The 20,783-nt window shown below is 40.2% G+C and overlaps 1 protein-coding gene across 2 annotated transcripts in view; it reads right to left on the bottom strand.

Annotated features, from left to right (window-relative positions):
• Nucleotides 1-400: 400 nt before the first annotated feature.
• SLC7A8 (solute carrier family 7 member 8) overlaps nt 401-20,783 on the bottom strand; it is a 29,505-nt gene continuing 9,122 nt past the window's right edge. For both annotated transcript variants that reach the window (XM_075211182.1, XM_075211183.1), the window contains exons 3-12: nt 19,951-20,155; nt 19,675-19,826; nt 7,195-7,320; nt 6,855-7,008; nt 4,914-5,037; nt 4,699-4,802; nt 4,461-4,557; nt 4,182-4,331; nt 1,815-1,992; nt 401-1,682 (exon numbers count right to left, since the gene is read on the bottom strand). In XM_075211182.1, the coding sequence (XP_075067283.1) occupies nt 1,534-1,682; nt 1,815-1,992; nt 4,182-4,331; nt 4,461-4,557; nt 4,699-4,802; nt 4,914-5,037; nt 6,855-7,008; nt 7,195-7,320; nt 19,675-19,826; nt 19,951-20,155 (1,439 nt within the window). In that variant the 3' untranslated portion in view covers nt 401-1,533. The remainder of the gene's footprint in view (nt 1,683-1,814; nt 1,993-4,181; nt 4,332-4,460; nt 4,558-4,698; nt 4,803-4,913; nt 5,038-6,854; nt 7,009-7,194; nt 7,321-19,674; nt 19,827-19,950; nt 20,156-20,783) is intronic.

The raw sequence follows: 20,783 nt of genomic DNA on the forward strand, positions 1-20,783 counted from the left end.
CAGTGTTAGTTTATAGACGTCTAATGAAATATGGGCATTTCAATCTACAAATAACAGGTACAGAAGGTGCTAGGAAGAATATTATCTAAAGCCGCTTACATATTAAAACTGAGGGCCAGTTTTTTCTATCACAGTATCCGGCTTACAGCTCTGTACATAGGGATGAAGCATCTAGAATGTGTGAATGATTATGCTAAATATGTAAACCTCTAAGACACAAATAATGATAATGTAAAGAACTTTTATCACATGCAATACAGATATTATATACTAGTATTCAATTGCTTGTTTTGTGCAAAACAAATGTGTCTCGTCTTTATATATATCTTCACTTACTGACTTGTCCACTGTAGATATGAAATAGGACACCGAATAGAAATAAATGCTTATAATAATCATATTTGTGTACATATATGTGTTTAATAACATATTGCAATACGTGAATGGACAGTATTCCACACATATATGCATACCACGAAAAAGGCACAAGATCAATTTTATTACATTCAGAGACAAGAGATCCTGAATAAAAAAAAAAAAAATCTATATATAAAACATTTAGAGTATTCTGCAGAATTAGAACACCTGGTAGATAGACCTCCCGGAGTGTAAAGGGGACATTTGAGCAGTAGGAGACTAGACTGCCCCCAAAGGGTTATGGGTAACCTCTGTTTTGGATTGAATGTAGGACCATTGTGGCACGTCACAGTCAGGGGGAGAGAGATCTGAGGCCACACTGTAGTACATTGGCTTTCTTCGTAGCCAATTACTCCTTCAGCAGAACATCTGCTATGAAGTCCTATTGTATTCCACATGTATGCACAATGGTTCAGGAGTGAGTCCTGTGCAAGTCTCATGATTGTCAGGAGTAAACCATCATTTAGCAATTAATATTCTGAGCAGCAGAGATGCCATTTGCAATGTTGTAGTCTAAGAAACAGAATCATGGAAAGAGTGTTCAGTTGGTTGTCAAAAAGCTTTTCAGGTACCTCAATCTGGTGTATGTCCATTGCAGGCCGTCATGTGGCGCAGGCTGCCACATGTAGGTTTCCAGAGGGGAGCAAGAGACACCCGCTTGGAGTGAAATTACCTCTAATATGAGGTACATAGACATTATGTCACAAAACAGAGCAGAGCTGAAACTCCCTCTGCTGCCCAGCAGGGGAGCTAGTACAGCAATTAAGGGCACTGTATGGAGTGGTGATAAAGAACAGTTCCACAGTACAATGCAGAGATAGAGCTAAAGAGAAACAATGCACAACTGCATGTGTAACAAACACAAACAATTACGTAGCACTGACTTCACACCATGTGATTCTACCCTGGGACACCACTATTACCTGAGGGCAAAGGAGACAGGAAATACGATAACCAGCATAGTTTATGTGCACAGCGAGGCGCGCGCACACATACAGAAATATACGTATACACACGTTCCATCTATCTCTGCAAAGCTGTACAGTGTGGTCCTGACAGCATTTATGTGTAGGGGCAGTGGGAGTGGAGTGAACGTTCAATGGAGAAGGAAAGGGCTCAGGCATGAGCTCCATCTCCAGCTTCAGACCCTGGCTTGTAGATTGGTGCTCTCTGCTCTTTGGTCTCCTCACTGACGTCTTCGTCTTTATTGTCCATCTGAGGATAAACCACCACACACAGCTTCTGGCCAGCCCGTGTCATTGCATCTGAAGGGGGGGAAAAAAAAACACAAAAAAAGACTAAAATTACCCCTTTTCCTATGTAAAACAGTTCTGTTTGTATACATGGAGGAGGATGCCCAAAAGAAAGAAAACAGTCATCATCCAGTATGTACTCACCAACAAAGTTATTGAAGCACTGGGGCTTGTTTTGCCAGTGGACCCCCAGGAAGTACACAGGGACTCCAGTAAGCATGATAGCCAGGCCTATTCCACAGACAACAGGCTCAGACCATAAGCTAAACACAAGCAGAAAAGCCCAGAACAGGAGGTAGATCACTGGAAAAATGAGGTTAACCTGTGGTAAAATAAGGGGGTATTACTGCATATCAACTTAAAAAAAAAAACCACTGCTTCTCTTCCTTTTCAGTCTGCTTCTCTAAATGCATCCTCCGTCTCTCACGTCATTTCTCACCATGCTTCCCATTTTCTCTCACACTACTTCATGCTTCCCCTATCTCTCTCTCTGAACTTTACAGTCATTCGAACTTTTATTATCCTCTCTATTTTAGGAGGTACATCTCTAACAATGCATATGTATCCATATAATGCACCCCCTCCAACAGATTATTAGTGTAAAAATCCAGTGAGCACAGCTTGTCCTCCCAGTGCACATGGGGAAACTAGCCAACTCTTCACAGCTCCTCTGCACACTACAAATGTGCCTAAGTGCACTAAGCAAAAGTAGGAACATCACAAAGTCTCATCTCCTACACATTTAGAACTATCCCTATAATTAAACTATTCTGTCTTTCTCCTAAAACACATCTTGGTTTTGCTCATTTTGTGCATGCGATACTTTTGTGCGCTTAAAGCTTTGTTCTACTGTGGAAAAAGTGCACCATGAAATGTAGTTTTCTGCATCTACATCCTATTAAAAATTCAGGATCACACCCATTGTCCAACAGCTCAGAGCTAATCAAACCAAGGCCTTTGCACAGCAGAAAACGCCCCTAATAATGTAATCTCACCCCTTCATGCAATATAAATAATCTTGCTCCTCAATATGAAATATGCTCAGGAAAACTGGGTGCACCAACGCCATACATTACTCTCACTACACCTAACCCTTCCCATCAGCTGAGTAAACATATGGATATGAGATTTATTTAATAGGTAGGCTCATTGGCTTGTTAGTGATCTGCATGACTTATCGGAGGGCAGACACTACAATCTATGAACTATCTCCCCCCAATCTCCTTTCGTTTTTTTCAAAATATGACTATTATTAACCACTAATACACTCTTTTTGGGAATTCAGTAAAATTAATGGAACTGGTGTAATAACTCTAGGTGAATGTATTGTGCAGTGCTTTGGCCTGCATTATGTAGTTTTAGTTCTCATATAATTGGAACTTATTCGTACTAATTGGCTCTTGTGTATTCTTGGCTATGAGGGTTATTTGGTACAAATGAGCTGTATATTCTTTCCCCTGCGATTCACATTAGGATTATTGTGAGACACTCAATATTTTTTACATATAAGTTATGCAAAAGTACTATAGAGGAGATCTTCCTTGTATAGGTTTCAAGCTCTATAATGGATTTTTTGCTCAGTGATGTTTGCTCATTCTTGTATTTATTTATCTGCTTTTCACCTCTGCCCATTTGTGTACATACGGATTATTATTGGTGGATTTTATGATCAATAGTTTCCTAAAAATAATTTGTATTCATATTTTATCTGTTTCCTTAAGGATATCAAAGAGTATTTAATTTTAAGTTTGCACCCAATACTTGATAATTGTGAGCTACTCCATGAGAAGAAAATTCTAATAGTAAAGGGAAAATTACCACAGATTCATATATTGGTTTTTTTTTTTTTATATGTCTCAGTTTTGGGGACACAAACCCGTGCTATTCTGCTATATTTTTTGTGCCACTCTGCAAATGCTGCCATCTTTCTTCTAAAATCTATTCGCTTTTGACGAAATGTATGCAAGTATTTTGCACTGTGCCACTGCCCTCTGCCTCTTAGTAAATGGGGCCTAGTGTGCACCCAAAAATACTTTGTGCTGCTTTTATTAACCATTGTTGAAATAAGTGTACAGTGTTCATTATTAATAATGATTATAATACTACTAAATATCATACTGCACAAACATAATGAAGACAGACAACAGTCTGAAACGACTGTGTGCCCTATTTATCAAAAGCCAGATTGTCTGGAGTTTTTGCTATTTTTATCTCATCATGTTTGTCAGTGTCCATCTTCCTCTATTTGTCCTTTTTTACATATAGCCTGGAAAAGGATGACCTTGAATTTGCAAAAGACAGTATCCCACCATTGGATTTGGGGTGCCAGATCAGCAGTCCAGTGGCTACTTATCACGCCTACTAATAAGGCATCACACTCTTTCGGAAAGTAATTGTACAATTTGTTTGGTTATTTAATATTCTGAATTTGATTATCTAATTTAATTTACTTAGGTATGCTGGGAATGACAATTTCTTATGCTCTTTCCTCTTTTAATCTGCCCTACTAACCTTGATTGGCCGAGGAATGTCTGGTTTCTTCCATCTTAAGACAATCTGTCCAGCTACAGTAACACCATAGAACAGGTAATTGATGAAGCCAACATAATTAATTAGAGTATACATGTCACTGGTAACAAGCATCAGTAGAGTGGACAGGCACTGTTGGGAAAGAAAAAAAAAGTGTGAGAGAATGGAGATGTTAGAGCAAATGAACGCTCCACTTGCTGTAGGGCTAATGGCAGAATGACAGGCAACAAGAGTGGGCTACTGAGAAGAATGGGGGCTTACCGTGAAAAGTAGTGCTGGGATTGGTGTGCAGCGTTTGATGTGAATCATGGCCAAGACACTTGGAAGATGACCCTCTCTTGCACCCGCAAAAAACAGCCTATCAGAGGAACAAAGTCTCTTGAGGTAATGTAACTATGTAACATTAACAGTACATTACCCTTAACAGTACCACACATGGCTAATGGGCACACACTGGTTTATGTATATACACAGTAATAGACCTACATCTCGCACTCACCTGGATGAGGTAAACAAAGATCCATTGACTCCCCCAAATGTGGAGAGGGCCACAGATATTGGCATGATCCAGGCCATGACACCCAGCAATTTCTCACCAAATGTCTGAAGAGCATAAGGAGGTTTTTTAAAGAGTTATACAAATAAACACAATCTATGCAACTATTTATGTGTATGAAATGACAAAAAAGATTAGTGTGGTTTAAAAATACTCACCACAGCCACTGCATTGGAAGCCAGTAGCTCCTGAGGGGACATGGCTGTCACGTAGGCAATGTTTGCAAAAACATATACAAAAGTGACAAGTGGAATAGATATGAAGATGGCACGTGGGAGGTTCCTGTTGGAAGACACAATGATTAACCAGGTTCTGCCACTAGAGGGAGACCTAGTCATATCTATGTACCAGCCACATGAAGTGAGGTACAATGACAGTCTGGAGCAAAAATGGAGCAGCGTGATCTTTTACATACTTACACATATACCAAAAAACTATAAATGACTCCAAAATCATCAACAATAATGAAGACATTGCTATGATATGTGACATGTATGAGGTTCCAATATTTTTAGAAATTAAAATTAGGACATTAAACATGAGCTTATCATGTATGTATTTAGGGTTACAAAGACATACAAACAGCTAAAAGAGCCTAGTCACACAGTATTTCAGATAGATTTAAAGATTACTACAGCAAAACTGTACTGGGAAAATGGGACACACAAGAGTCCTAAACTGATACAAGATGTGTACAAAATAAAATTGTGAGGAATATAAAAATAACAAATAATATTTTTGTATATGTTATTTTCTTTTTGTAGTAACTATTTACTGGAATGAAAATTACTAAATTGCATCGGAATGTAAAGAGGATTCTAGTCAGAGGACAATAAACAAGCAGATGTCTGGCACCATTAGCAATTAAATGGCTGGCTGCTATTGTTATTTACACCACAAAGAGATGTGTAAAAGACCGTAGGATCACCAGACTTTGTCTTATATAAAGTGGTCTGTTTCCCATACAGGCTTTAGAATAGGGTTCAGCATTGTATTTTTCTGACTTCGGGGGCGGGGGGGGTTTACAGGGATATGTTTTGTATGCTTGTCACCAGAATGACTAATGTTTTGTATATGAGCCATTAGGAGATTTAGATACTCACTATAAGAATAGGGTTTGTATTGTATACTGGTAACCAGAATAGGGGGTCAATTTATCAAACTAGGAGTTTCTGCTGGGCTTGAAAAGTGAGGATGTTGCCTATAGCAACCAATCAGATACTAGTTATCGTTTATTTAGTGCATTCTACAAAATGACAGCTAGAATCTGATTGGTTGCTATGAGCAAAATCACCTCTTTTCAAATCCGCCGGAAACTCGCAGCCTGATAAGATTACCCCTAGGTGTGATTTGCCTTTTGGTCACCAGAATGGTTTGTTTTATATACTAGCCGCATGACTGTATTCTTATATGAATACTTTCCAACATAATTGACTCTGCATTGATCAGAGATCAGCAAAATGGGATCTGCTTTCTACACTTGCACTCAGAATTGTGTCTGTAATGAATACTTGGCAGTAAATGGGCAGAGTTTATCTTTAAAAATGTAAGCCTATCAATGATGGCATCTTTATAAAGTTGGTTTCTCTTTTTTGTACCTTCTTCACATGAATATGATGTAAATCTGTGGCTTATGTGATAGGATATCCTAGGATTTCATGTGAAATGTGTGGTCACCTTAAGAGTAAATGGATGTTCTGAGCTCTAGCTTGTTAGTGGAGTTGTTTCTGTGCTGTCAGCTGGACCATTGTTATTGGATTATCCTGTAGTAGCTCACTTAGCAGCTCAGTGAGGTTGTGCTACTATGCATATTACCAGACTGTCTGTATTTACATGACATTCACATTAGAATCACTTCATATATCAATATATTCCACACAATTTCTCTAACTATATCTGTCACATATAATTTATATCACGATAACAATTTTAGTCATTGTTCCCACCATTGTAAAGTCAATTCTTGCCCCTATAGTGTGGTATACATTTGAGTTAGTAGCTCATAATCTTGATACAAAAGTCACACAACTGTAGCTTATTTGTTCTAGGACTAGCTATGAAAGTAACAGGCTATGAATGTGGTCTCCAGTGGTTCTTACTTGTAGGGGTCCACCAACTCTTCTGTGACATAGTTCAAAAAGTTCCAGCCACCATATGCAAAAGACCCTTGCAAAAAAGCCAGTGCAATCAGACCAATATCTGGCTCCTGGAAATTCTCAAAAGCATTTTTAGGCTCCAGCCAGAAATACTCCCCTGGGAAAACATTGTTCACATTAGGAAGACACATGCATCGTATACAGACAATAAGAATGTATTAAAATATACAAAGGATCTCCTCACGTAGAGACACCTCCAAGTATTATGTCACTGTACTGCTGCTGTGAATTGTTTCAGCACATACCTATGTGTACTACACAGAATACTACTAAGGGCACTTACCTTTGCAGATCTGCACAAATCCCATAATAATGATGAGTCCCAGAGCAAGCAACTTTCCAGCCGTAAACATATCTTGGACTCGAGTGGCCCATCGTACACTGGCACAATTCACCCAGGTGAGTAGCACTTAGGGAGAATAGAAATAGTTAGATACTATTGTGCTCACTTACAAAGAACATGCAACGTGCACATAGAAACACCGTTGTTTTTCAGTACTGTGCATGGATGATCCACACCTACTCTCTGCCCTCGGGAAGTGCTGTATAAAACTAGGAGTGCATCTATATGTGTATAGAGGAGGAAAATCTCAAGAAGAGCTTAGTGCAAAAGAGTACATGTCAGATCAAAGCCCAACTTCCTACCACTTTAGTACAGCCTGTTTTATTAAAATAAACGTTCCTCTTTTCCTCCCAAAATACTGCTCTGTTTTATCCTTATTTATGGCTCAAACTAATCCTGACTGTAAGAGGACAGCAGGACTGTTTTTATTTGGAGTAGCAATTTTATGTTTGTGAAGCTTATTACAATGCTTGTATTACATCTTGTCACTTAAGTGCAATACTCAGGAGCAAAATAACAGGCGCATCCGTTGCAAACGTGCACTGGCCTATGAGATCAAGTCTACGTTGTAAACATGATCTTATAGGCTAGTGCTGGTCTCCAGGAACTGGTGAATGGCTTTCTGTCCGAGAGCTGGGTTGTGTGCAGCTACTCTGATTGGCTTGAAAAGATGCAATTGTCTTTTTGCAGATGGATGGGACCAAGGCTGATTCTACACTGGGCAATAGATGTCCTTTGCTTTGTAGGTGACCTATGTATTCATTCCACACTATATTATGTTGATAACGGTTAGTGCAGGCCTCACTGACAAAATAATGGATCATCTTACTACTCAGCACTGTTCTTGCCTATCCATCATACCTTAACACACACTCAAGCTCATTTAATAATATTGCATGTAGGTGCAAATTTTGCACTGGCACACGACATCCAATCAACAATTACCTTTTATCTGTCTTGTGCACGTTACACAATTAAAGCAAAGTGTCTGTCTGATGGCTATGGTTTGCTGTACATTTTGTATCTAATATAATGAAGAGTGAAATATTGCTGGGATGAACAGTACAATTGTTAATTATTGACAATATAGACAACATATATCCAGACCAAACTAATATTGCAGCCCTCTGAACCATGATACACATGAAAGCTACAAACTGCATTGCTGTATATTTGCAGTGAGTGGACATTTAAGAACTTATTTTGAGAGTTCTACAATTTGAATGGCCTATTTTTCACACACAATGCCCTTATCTACTGTATTGCTGCAAAGAAACCCAATGAGATGATTGCATAGTTGCATACAATGGTATTAAGTAATATACTGCATAGCCTCAGAAAAACAGGATCAGATTCAGTATTGATCTGAATATGTTATTCTGCAGGATTCATGGGAGCCTAGCTCAGTTACACAATAAACAGCTACACACAAGCCCTTGCTGCTTATATTACGCATTCCTAATGCTTTCCAATCAGCTTAAGAGAAGAGGTAGCAACTGTCCATCTTACTAATCAGCCACAGGCTGTTTCCAGTACTCCTGTCGAAGCAGGCTAGAAATGATGCAGGGGAAGTTCTACTGGAAATTAACTGCTGACAGGGGGACATTTCCTACACATCAAGTTCATACATGACACAGGAAGACAAAAAGAAGAAAATGCCATATTAGTTTAAAAACTGTTCATTCATGTCTACACCCAAAAGCCTGTCCTTGCCACAGAGATAATAGAGTCTGCAACATGAAAATTCCCAGATAACGAATGCTGTATGAACTGGAATAGGTCAGTCAGTTTCTGATAACATATGAAGGGCGTGCGTAGAATACTATATAGTAGTAAGTGGCTGATAAACAAAGAACAAGGCACACTCCTTCCCCCATTATCATCTCACTCATACCCTTTGCTGGATGTAATGTAGAAATGAGCCATCCTGTCAATTACTGCCCAAAGACACACAACTTCTTCCTTATCCCCATATCACGTCTATTCTACCCACACATGACACGCGGCTTTCCTGCATGATATGCATACAATGGATGTGCAGCTACACAGAACATCCAGTGCACTATGCAAAAGTGTCATCCACAGTCCAAGCTCAGGGCCGTAATGCTGGGTGACCACCCAGGGCTCAACGCTGAAGGGGGCCACAGTCTATGAATATTTTAGGTTCATTTGGCTAAAATTGAGGGCTAGAGGGCGACATTTTTGTTTCTCGCCCCAATCTTCTACCACCTCAGAGTCATTGCTTTCATTGAATCAAACTTTTCTGTTTTTCATGTTAAAGGCTGTTGGTTTAAACACATTTATGGCTTAAATGAACCATTAAGTGAGGGGACATCAGCACTGTTTTTATTACTTATTTGTATTTGCAGCTTTGTTTTGCAATGGCCAAAATGCCCCTAGAAATGCGGTTCTCCATTGAAGTGCAACTATTAAGGCAGAAAATTTACCCCATTAAAATCTGCAACTCTATGCGCTGTTGCGGAAAGCTTGACGCATCTGCACAGATGGGGATTCACAGCACTACGAAATAGGGTTCTGCATGGTAATAAGATTTTATAGTCTATTTGCCGATGGTTTTTTAAACTCATTTACAATAGCTACACACACACACAAGCTAAATTATCTTAAACACACTACCCAAACTGATTTACTGTACATATTAACACCTTCAAAGTGAAGTACCCAAACATAGCATGCAATTTCCTTGAGACAATGGGGGATATTTGTAAAACTAGAGTGAATGATTTAATGTGCACAACATCTGTTTAAAATAGGATGTTTAAAGTTGAAGCATATACACAAAATTTCCCATAATTATCATCATCATCCATTTATATAGCACCACTAATTCCGCAGCGCTGTACAGAGAACTCATTCACATCAGTCACTTATGTAATTCATCAGTCACATCATAATTATGTCACTCAGTGACGCCATTGGGACATAGCTCTACAGCACGACGGTCTTCACAGGTAAATAGCATAAGTTCCCGGAGGTATGTGGTATTTGATTTATAATAGCCGCTGAAGCGTTAAGAAGCTGTGCCTCTGTTGGATGTTTTACACACATAGTGTGGTTCTACATACAGGATCATAATTGTATTCTAGCCGCGACTGCGGCAAGAGACTTCATTTTGTTGATCACCAATAATATCCAATTATCTTTATTTGTCTGCTTACTGGATATCATCTATATTTGATCCTTATAAGGACAGTTTTTGAAGATCAAAACTCCAAAAAGGAAAATTCCGCATGTACATGTAATAGTTTATTTTTATTTAACCATCTGAAGAGAGGATTTCTCTGCTTTCTTTATATCCTGCAGGATCAAAAAGTTTTGGATATCCCAATTATATATTTACCAGCTGGTGATAGATAGATATATTGGGGTTACATCAAAATATATGTATGCATATACATGTTTATGAGGTCATGTGATTTGTTTTTAATTGAGATTTACCGGAATCTTTATTTTAGAAGCGCTAGTGTATACACAGTTTATGCCATACCACAATTATGTGGCTTTTTGTATGTGATACATGCATCTTGTACAGATTTCTGAGATTTTATTATTAAATTCCTATTAGGTACTTCTGCGCAACTCTCTGTTTTCCTTTTTAAATAGCATAAGTACCTAACAAACAATGCCACTGGTTCCCAAACTGCGATCTCACAGGGGTGCCGTGGCTAGGGCTGGTGATAAGCAAGGCAAGGGACTATTTGGTGATTATTTTGGCTTGGGGTGCTTTGAAAAAAATTATGGAGACCCTAAGGGTGCCTCGAAATGAGAAAGTATGGGATCCACTTAACTATGCACACATGTTTTAATGTGTAGTTTTACCCACCATGGTTTTTATTTTTCCTTAATATGCTAATCAGAGTTCCACAAAACCATTTTAGGAATTTAAATTTTGTGATTAGTAAAGTAAACTAAACTAATTCATCGATGACCTCACAATGCTGGGTTCGATTCTGTGTGGATGTTGCATGTTCTGCTAATGTTCGTGTAGGTTTCCTCTGGGTGCTCTGGCTTCTTGCTACAGGCCAAAGACATATTGGTTGGCTTATCGGCATCTAATACCCCATTCATACTGCACCAAAATCCCGGGTTTTTGCCGGGGCGAGCTCAAACGACCCGGGTCTTGGTGCAGTATGAATGGTACAAGTCAAAAATCCAGGGTCTAAAAACCCGGGTCTTCAACCCGGGATTTATCGAGGGGTAATTCCCGGGTCGTACCCGGGTTGCCTGCACTGTGAATGGTGCAACCTGGGTTTTTCAACCCGGGTTGCACAGAAAACAAGCTGATTGGCTGTCTGACCTGTAATGCTCATAATATTTACATTAACTGCATACATAAAACCAGGAAAAAAAAACTCGAGGAAAACAACAGTATGGACTGAAACAACTACTTCTATCATCCACACTATAAGAAACAAACGAAAGAGAAAGGTCGCACATACTTTACATAGGTGACTAAAGTAAAGTACGGAGCGGTGAGCAGTACAGAACGGAATTGGTGGAAACACTGAAGAAATGTCTGATTGTTTACAAATGATACAATGGAACAATAAAAATTAAAATATCTTATAAAATACACTCACACATCTTTATGGACAAAACAGCAGAAAAGCAGACTTACAAAAAAAAAAAAAAAAATGTTTTCAGCCAATGAAAACTGCTCTGGTAATGACTCCCACAAATTGCCAGGGCACAGACTTGTGCAGTATGAATGGGGTCAACCCAGGAAATTCCCGGGTCCGAGGTGCAGTATGAATGGTGTTTCTGAGCTGGGACGCTCCGAGCCCCGGCAAAAACCCGGCTTGAAAAACCCGGGATATTGCCGGGGCGGCAGTATGAAAGCGGTATAACTAAACTGGCCCTGGAATGAGTGTAACTGTGTAAAGGCAAATAAGATTAACAGCTTGTCTGGGGCAATGACTGATGTGCTTGGATAAAGTCCCTTTCTATACAGTGCTGTGTGATATTGGCACTATTTAGATAAGGGATAATAATGACAATAACTAGCTGTGGCAATACGTGAGCAGAGGCTGATAAATTATGGTTTACTACTTATTACTTCCTTATGCAGATTGTGTGCACACATGCATGTATACATTTATATACTTCTGAAAACACAGCTTGTCCTTAGTTTGCTACATTTTAACAACATACAGACACAAAGATTTTCCAATAAGCATGTCATACACGCGTGTGTAATCCTGTGCTGCAGTGATGTCACTGGTTAAGTGGGTGCAAGTATGCCCCACACTTACACCATCAGTCATGTCCTTACTGATCAGGGCACCCTGCCAGAAAAGACAACTTGTTTTCGAACTCAGAAAGGATTTGTAAGACAGATGGGAGGGAAGAGAATATTAACCAGCTCCAGAGACAGATCAGAAATAACCCAGGGGTGGGAGGGAGAGAGAGGCAGAAAGCACATACTTGAATATAACAAAAGAAAACCAGGACAGTGACTGAGGACAGCGGGAGAAATGAGGAAAGAAGAGAAGGGAAAATGTACCTTAGGCTCCCTCTGTGTTAGATGCATGTTAACAGAAATATTTACAGTATATACACTAACATGCACATGTTCTCTCACTCAGCCCCGACTTCACCCACGATGACATTGCCTGATGGATAGCCATGGAAACAGGCTGTCCTAAGGCAAATATGGAGAAAAGCGTGGAAATGTGCCGCTCTTTCCTACAACTGTACCTTGACAAACTATACCCCAATTTGTTTAGTAGTAATGTAGGGCATAGAAGAAAGCATGCTTTAAATTAAAGATTTTGGAAAAGGTTGTTGTGTACTTTATGCAACAATTAGAATGGTAGTGACGGCCATCTTGACTACAATTAGTATTTTAATTATATAATAAGCTGGCGGCATGCGGGCTGATACTGCCACTTGCTTTGTGTGCCGAGTGACAGGTTCAGTATTCAATTTGGGCACAGACATGTGTGGCAACATTGGACAATATTCGGCTAAGCTGCATTTCCAGGCTGCATATGGAAGATAACTGCACACACACATTGGCCGTTGTCATCTTAGAAAAGGATTAGCAATTATTCTTGTGAATAATACAAAGGTTTGTATTCAGATCATTATTAAGTATCATCCTTATTTTGGAGCTGCACACATAGTGATATTGGATCAATTCCTCAGGGTGTGGGGCCAGCAATAAATAATGAAAATAATTACAATTAATTTTTGGTGCAAACACTGAGAAGGAGACCAGTGTCATAATAAGCAAAAGGTTATTTGTAAGACTTCGGTTTACATTGCAAATCAAACATATCACCTCTTCCCATCCTAGTGGATGTTCACTTATGAAAAACTCAGTACAGCTGTAGTATCATGTCCATACCTCCCAAGATTTAGCGTCACAAAGTCGGGACTAAATAAGCACTGCCCCCGTTCCACTCAAACTCCGCCCATAAATGTGCAAATGTAGGCAATGTCACCTACTTTGGATAAACCTAACCCCTTTTGCAGTCTGCGAATGTCCTGCCAAAATCAGGACAGTTGGTATGTATGTCTAGTTCCAAAATGTCTCCTGTAGATACAATCATGTCATTAAGCATAACTGCAGTACCTAGAGTGTACTGCCCACTGTTTGTACCTAGAGTGTACTGCCCACTGTTTGTACCTAGAGTGTACTGCCCACTGTTTGTACCAAGCAGACAATATAAACCACATTATAAGGTCAATAAAAAGAACTATTCACCTGATGTCACACCAATATTAGCAGTCATTTTCCCCCCAATAATTCAATATTGGACAGTGCCTTACTGATCAGACCACTTAATTTTAGGTGGGGCCAACTTGTCTCAGTAGATAAAAATAACACTGGCCAAAAGGGAAAGAAAATGGAAGGAGGCAGAAATGTAAATAAGTAGTTATTTCTGGTATACGTTTTTATGAAAGCACTATGGCTGACGATAATGGATCTTTCTCATCTATCAAGGGGCATGAGGAAGTCATCACTATCGCCAATTTTTAATAAGTAGGCCCGATGGAGCCCAGGTTTTATTTTGAAGTTTATTGGTGCAAAGCATCAAACTGGTAAGTGGAAGCAGAATCAAGTTGAACATTATAAATGAGTCTATATACCGAAGGAAAAACTTGTTTTTGCACATATCTCTCAGTGAATGCAAAGATATTTGATATAGGTGAGGCTTCTTTCATGTGGATAACAAGTGAGTAAGGCAGTTGAAAAATGGAAACAAAGGAGTTAAACATTCCTTTCCTCATGGTGTCTTCAAGCGCCATCTATACCAGTTTAAGTCTATTTGGCAGAGTACTGTATACCAGCTTCAAGTGTAATAATGAGCTTCAAGGCCCAGATTGAAATGGAATATCTGATAGTACCCTCATGTGTTTCATGATTTGCGTCACTGTTATTATCAGCGAGTCTGAGGTACAAGGAGAACTGGAGGACAGCAAGTCACATATAACAAAAGAAGGAACGCCTCCCTTAAACACACATACACACTTTTCATTTACAATTAAATGTGTTTATACATTAATCTTAATATTCAGAATTATTTCACACACAATACTATCCTAAATGCTGTATCCAAATTTATTTCACACACAAACAGGCATGGCTTTGTGTTGACACACTTCCAGGCCAGCTAGCTTTGTCTCAGTCTCTCACAAACACACATTAATCTCACCCGTACAAACACTGGATTTATCCTCTCACTTCCCCTCCTCTCTACCTTGTTGCTGACTCAGCCCTGAGTAATCAGCCTGTCTGTATAATGACATTTCAGGCCCAGCTGTGCTTGCATAATTCAGACCCCCCTTCCCCTATGTTTTTAGCTTCAAGGGAACCAGTTTAAGCAGGATCCACAACTCCCGGCAGCCAGGCACCCTGCCCCAAGAGCACAGTCCAAAACACCCCATCCCCCATATTCTCAGGAAGGACAGCCAGAATCAAGGTCCAATCAACACCCATTAACTGCTTAGTGACAATGGCAATTTAACACAGATCCCTCAGGATCCTTTAGCTTGTTACATCTTTTCCTTCTTTTATGGTAGGTAACCTGTTAGGATAGCTTCTAATTCAACAACCTTCATATGTCTCAACTGGTGCATGAAATGTATACACAACAAAAACCTTGTGGCCCTCCAGCCTTCAAAGGGGCCGCACAGAGGAAGGAGGCAGTGTAATCTTCTAGGTATGCCGCGTGTCCTCCCTGCACTGTGCAATCACGTGATTGAGGAAGTCGTCTACCCCCGTTCTGATAAGATCGGGAGCAACCAGCTGGGGGGGCGCAAGAGAAGTCTCAGCGAAATGCAGGCAGCCAGGTGCCACCTGTTGCCCACCGCTGGTCTACACAGGTACATGCCTACTGTTCGCTCTCAGGAGATGCCTCTGCAAACTAGACCTAGGTGTGCAGGGAGGCCGAAAAATCTGAAGATGTGCAAGAGTGTAACCGTAACCCCCTACCATTTTAGATCCACCTCTTTTATTAAATAAAACATTTCTGTTTTTGGCCAGTGCAAACTTCTGCTCTTTCTCTGCAAACCTATGTGCTTCAGTGGACATCTAGGTGCGCTTGCACAAGCTGTGGTGCACAGCAGCACCAATGAGGTTTTTGTGCTATCTAATGGCAATTTGCACATTGTGGGCCTGATTCATCTTGCAACGCAATGTGAACGCAACTTGCATTAAAATAAACAAAACAAAAAAACAGATGCAACTTGCACGCAGGTACTCAAATACAAGCGGGTCTCAAGAAACGTTTCCATATGAATATGGGTATAAGACAAGTGCGTTCTGGTTATATTTTAATTTTCGTATGCAGGCAGACAGAACAGACTGCAGGATATTGCATATGTACAATATCAAGTCCCATTACAACACATGCAAAAAAAGAAAAAAAAATATATATATAAAATTAATTTATAACTATTAATACTATAATCATTAATAAAAGTAGGTTCATTTTCTTTTACATGAAATACATAAACCAGGATGTTCTTAATGTGTACGGTACATAAAATACATTTTTATAGTTTCTCTTACTCCTGTTCTAGCATGCATAAGTGTAGTCGTCCCTATCAGTCGGTACTTACACCTGCCCTGTAGCTGGTGCAAATGACACGGCTTAAAAACACGTACCTAAGAGATGCCAAGAGCGTGAATCGAATGAATGAGCGCACACTTGACCTCAGCATGCCCTCACTGTACATTGTCTATGTGTGTAAGCACTTCCTGCGTGCGTACACACTTCCAGTGGCCATTCAATCCTTCAAGTCATAGGCAGTCAGAAGTGTAATTTGTCTTTGGACACAAATTTGTTGCAATTGAGTTCACCAGTTAGTTTCTGAGCAGGCGCAGAGCAATTTCCCGTAAGATACGACATGCAACGGGACTTGCATCCAAAGAAGAATCAGGCCCTTTATATAAGGCCCGACGTGTTACTGTATATGTGTTGTTTCTCTCTCCTGTGTAATCTTGACAGTGATCAATATAGAATATTTTATTAACACCCAGGCCCTATCTGTGTATGTTCTGCTGTTTTTGCATGGGTTTCCTCTGGTGCTCCAGTTTCCTCCCACAATCCAAAAACACAATGGTAGGGTAGCTGGCGTCTAACAAAAATGCACCCTAGTGTGTATGTCTGTTTGTTGGATAGGGAATTTAGATTGTAAGCTCCAACCGGGCAGGAACTGATGTAAATGACTACTTGTTTCTATTTAGCTCTGCGTAATATGATTGGCGCTATATGAATAACTAATAAAAACATAAGAAATGTGTCCCATCTGCATATGAATTCTCACTAACCTGACTAATTAGTGAAGTGAAAATGGCCAGATCTTCAGTTCCCATGAAATAGGTAGTACAAATATAATGTATTTTATGAGCTAGTTGCAGATAAAAAAAAAATATTTTTTTTTATTTAATTTTTTTTGTAGTTGTCAGATACACACACAAACACATTAAACCAGTGTTTCCCACCTCTGATCCTCAAACCCTCTTCCAAAACAGTGAAAGTTTTAGAAACATCTGTAGTGGAGTACAACCACTAGTGCAAACAGGTGGACATCGTTAAAACATGAACTTTAAGGGGGGTTTGGGCATAGTGTTAGAAACCACTGCATTAAACCTAAAATATTTAAATAAACCTATATGACATTTACAGTTTTCTCTAAATTTTAACTTTTATATCTGCACAAATATTTTAGTACAATTCTCATGTACTGGGTTGAGAAACAACTATAGGAAGGCTGACAAGCTTCTTATTGGCTTTGAACAATTATCATCACAAGATTTTCAGCCCACAAGACAGCTTACACCAACAGCCAGAGCCGTAACGAGGCCGGTGCGGGCGGTGCCGCCGCCCCGGGCGCAGTCCCAAGGGGGCGCAATGGCCGCCCGCACCTGCCTCTGTGTGAGGAGTGAAAAAAAATAAAAATTAAACAGACCTCAGATTCAGACTGCCGGCCGCCCGGCGCATCCAAAATGGCGGCCGGCACCCGGCTCCACCCCCTTCTGAACTCTGCCCTCTGCCTCAGCGTCTGATGTCATGACGTTGCTAGGCAGCAGAGGAGCAGAGAACCAGAGAGGAGCCAGGCAGCGACGGCTGGACAGGAAGAAAGAGGAAAAAGTTAAGTTTCAAAGCAGGGGAAAGGGGATGTGTGTTGCTATTATGGAGGGATGGGGGGGGGGGATGTGAGCTGCTATTATGGAGGGAGGGGAGGGGGGGGATGTGAGCTGCTATTATGGAGGGAGGGGAGGGGGGGGATGTGAGCTGCTATTATGGAGGGAGGGGAGGGGGGGATGTGAGCTGCTATTATGGAGGGAGGGGAGGGGGGCGATGTGAGCTGCTATTATGGAGGGAGGTGGGCATGTGAGTTGCTATTATGGAGGGAGAGGGGCATGTAAGCTGCTATTCTGGAGGGAGGGGAGGGGAGAGGGGCATGTAAGCTGCTATTATGGAGGGAGGGGATGTGAGCTGCTATTAAGGAGGGGGGATGTGAGCTGCTATTAGGGAGGGGGAGGGTGTGCTGCTATTATGGAGGGGAGGAATGTGTGCTGCATCTTGCTATTATGGAGGGGGGATGCTGCTATGCTTTATGAGGGAAGGGGGGGTATGCTGCCATAATGTGTGAGGGAAGGGGGGGATGTATTAATGTGTGATATGAGGGTAGGGAGGTTAGGTGTCTTAGTACATGGGTGGGAGGTAGGCTATTAATTTAATGGTGACGTTTAGGTGGGGGCTAATTATTTAATGGGTACTATTTTATTTGTGGGGTGCTGGTGGGTCAATTAAATTTATTGTTGGGGCTTTTTAATTTAATGGTAGGGTCTATTAATTTCAGGTGAGGTATTTATCTGTTTTGCAGTCACAAGAATGCTCTCTGTATTGTATGGTGGTCATAGGAATGCTCTCTGTATAGTATAGCGGTCATAGGAATGCTCTCTGTATTGTATGGAGGTCACAGGAATGCTCTCTGTATAGTATAGCAGTCATAGGAATGCTCTCTGTATTGTATGGAGGTCACAGGAATGCTCTATGTATAGTATAGCGGTCATAGGAATGCTCTCTGTATAGTATGGTGGTCACAGGAATGCTCTCTGTAAGGTATGGCGGACACTAGGAGGCTCTTTATATTGTATGTGTGTATATATATATATATATATATATATATATATATATATATATATATATATATATATATATATATATATATATATATATATTCATTTGGTGCGATGGTGATAAGGGGGCACGATGGGATAAAGATGGCTCCATGGCACGGTGTGATAAAGAAGAAACTGTGATGGAGGGCACAGTGTGATGAAGGGGCAGTGTGATACAAATGGTACCGTTACATTTGTTTTAATTTGTTTCAGTGAGTTTTATTTCAATAACCAATTCATTTTTTATACAGCTAGCATGTGATAGCTGCATTTAAAGTACTTTGATCTATGGAGGCTCATTACATAAAGATCCTTACAAAGCCAGACGGAGAAGAATGGGGAGCGAGGTGGTTTCAGTGCGGTCTAGAACTTGTAAAGAGCTAGCTACGCCCCCCACAGTAGGTTGACCCCGCCCACTCGACAATTGACACTCCCACTTAGATGGGGGGCGCCGCTTCCCTATCTCGCCCAGGGTACTAAAATGGCTAGTTACGGCACTGCCAACAGCTCTTTAAATTAATGCCTAATACAGAGATTAAGTTTACAGTTGATTTTCTCAAGAATGGCAGGTGTTCTAACAACTCTACAAGCCCAGAGGCTGTTACTCAGATTGTAATATTAATAATAATATTTTTAAAAATCATGGTGACCCCTTTGTATAGTTGTAACCTGCAGGTAATACCTATGAATTAAGGGATAAGAAATCTGTGAACAATACATCATTATGAAAGTCATGCTATACAACATGTGTTACTCACATAGGCAAACACCCGCTAACAGGCGGAGTCCAGACTCGGGTGCAAAACACGTTGGGAAGAGAGGTTGTAATACATAGTTGGAAAATGTTAGTGCAATGACCGCTTGGTTTGTAGGATAAATCACCAGGACTGCAATCCACAGGCGGAGGAATCTGCAAGGAAACCAGACAGACATTCTCAAAAAAAGTGTAGTGAGAAGATATGAGAACCATAGCCATCTCATCTAAACAAACATCTACCTTCTCCCTTTCATCTAATGTAAGATGCTTTACTTACCCTGCAAGTCCACCAAAGATGTCCTTAACATATGAATAGTCTCCTCCAGATTTGGGAATAGTGACTCCAAGCTCTGCATAACAAAGAGCTCCCACTGCAGTGATCACTCCTGTGACAATCCACACGATGAGAGCCATTCCCACTGAACCTGCATTTTCCAGTACTCCCTTTGGGGACACAAATATTCCAGAGCCAATAATATTACCTGCAAGACAGCAGACAATTCATTTTACCTTAATTGGAACAATATGAAGAGACAGTTCAAACTGACATGTACTGGTTGTAATGCACACATACATTTAGAAAGTGTGAAGCAATGTCATGTCGTAATTTCCGTTTCATAATCATAGAATAGGGGTGGTTGATACGGCGTATGAGAATGCAGGGTGTAGTGCCAGTAATATAGAACAGGTTTATTCACTATGACCTGGAGTAGCTCAATCCGTAAACATGAGCCTTCTTAGAAATACACACAATATTCAAATCACTTTCATTAGAGGCATCTCTCATTTTTTAACATGCTTTATTTTATCATATTGGAGCCCACAAACAATCTAATTTGGGGATATTTATTTTCAGGCTCTTGGCTGCTAGAACAGGACAACTGTCTGAATAAGAGTAAAGTGTTTAGTTTGATGTAGAATCATTTCTGGGTAATTACTCTCTAAGGCTAATTTGACATATGATTTTCTAGCTTAAAAGTTCCAAATGGTATACAAAGGTTACTTTGGCAGTTAAATAACTTCTGAGAAAAATGAAAAGGATTTCTTACTGCCTTGTGAGAACGCAGAATCCTATTACAGGTTCAGAATGTTATAGGACCTAAGCCCAGA

The sequence above is a fragment of the Mixophyes fleayi genome, chromosome 1 (genome assembly GCF_038048845.1).
Source record: "Mixophyes fleayi isolate aMixFle1 chromosome 1, aMixFle1.hap1, whole genome shotgun sequence".
NCBI lineage: Eukaryota > Metazoa > Chordata > Amphibia > Anura > Limnodynastidae > Mixophyes > Mixophyes fleayi.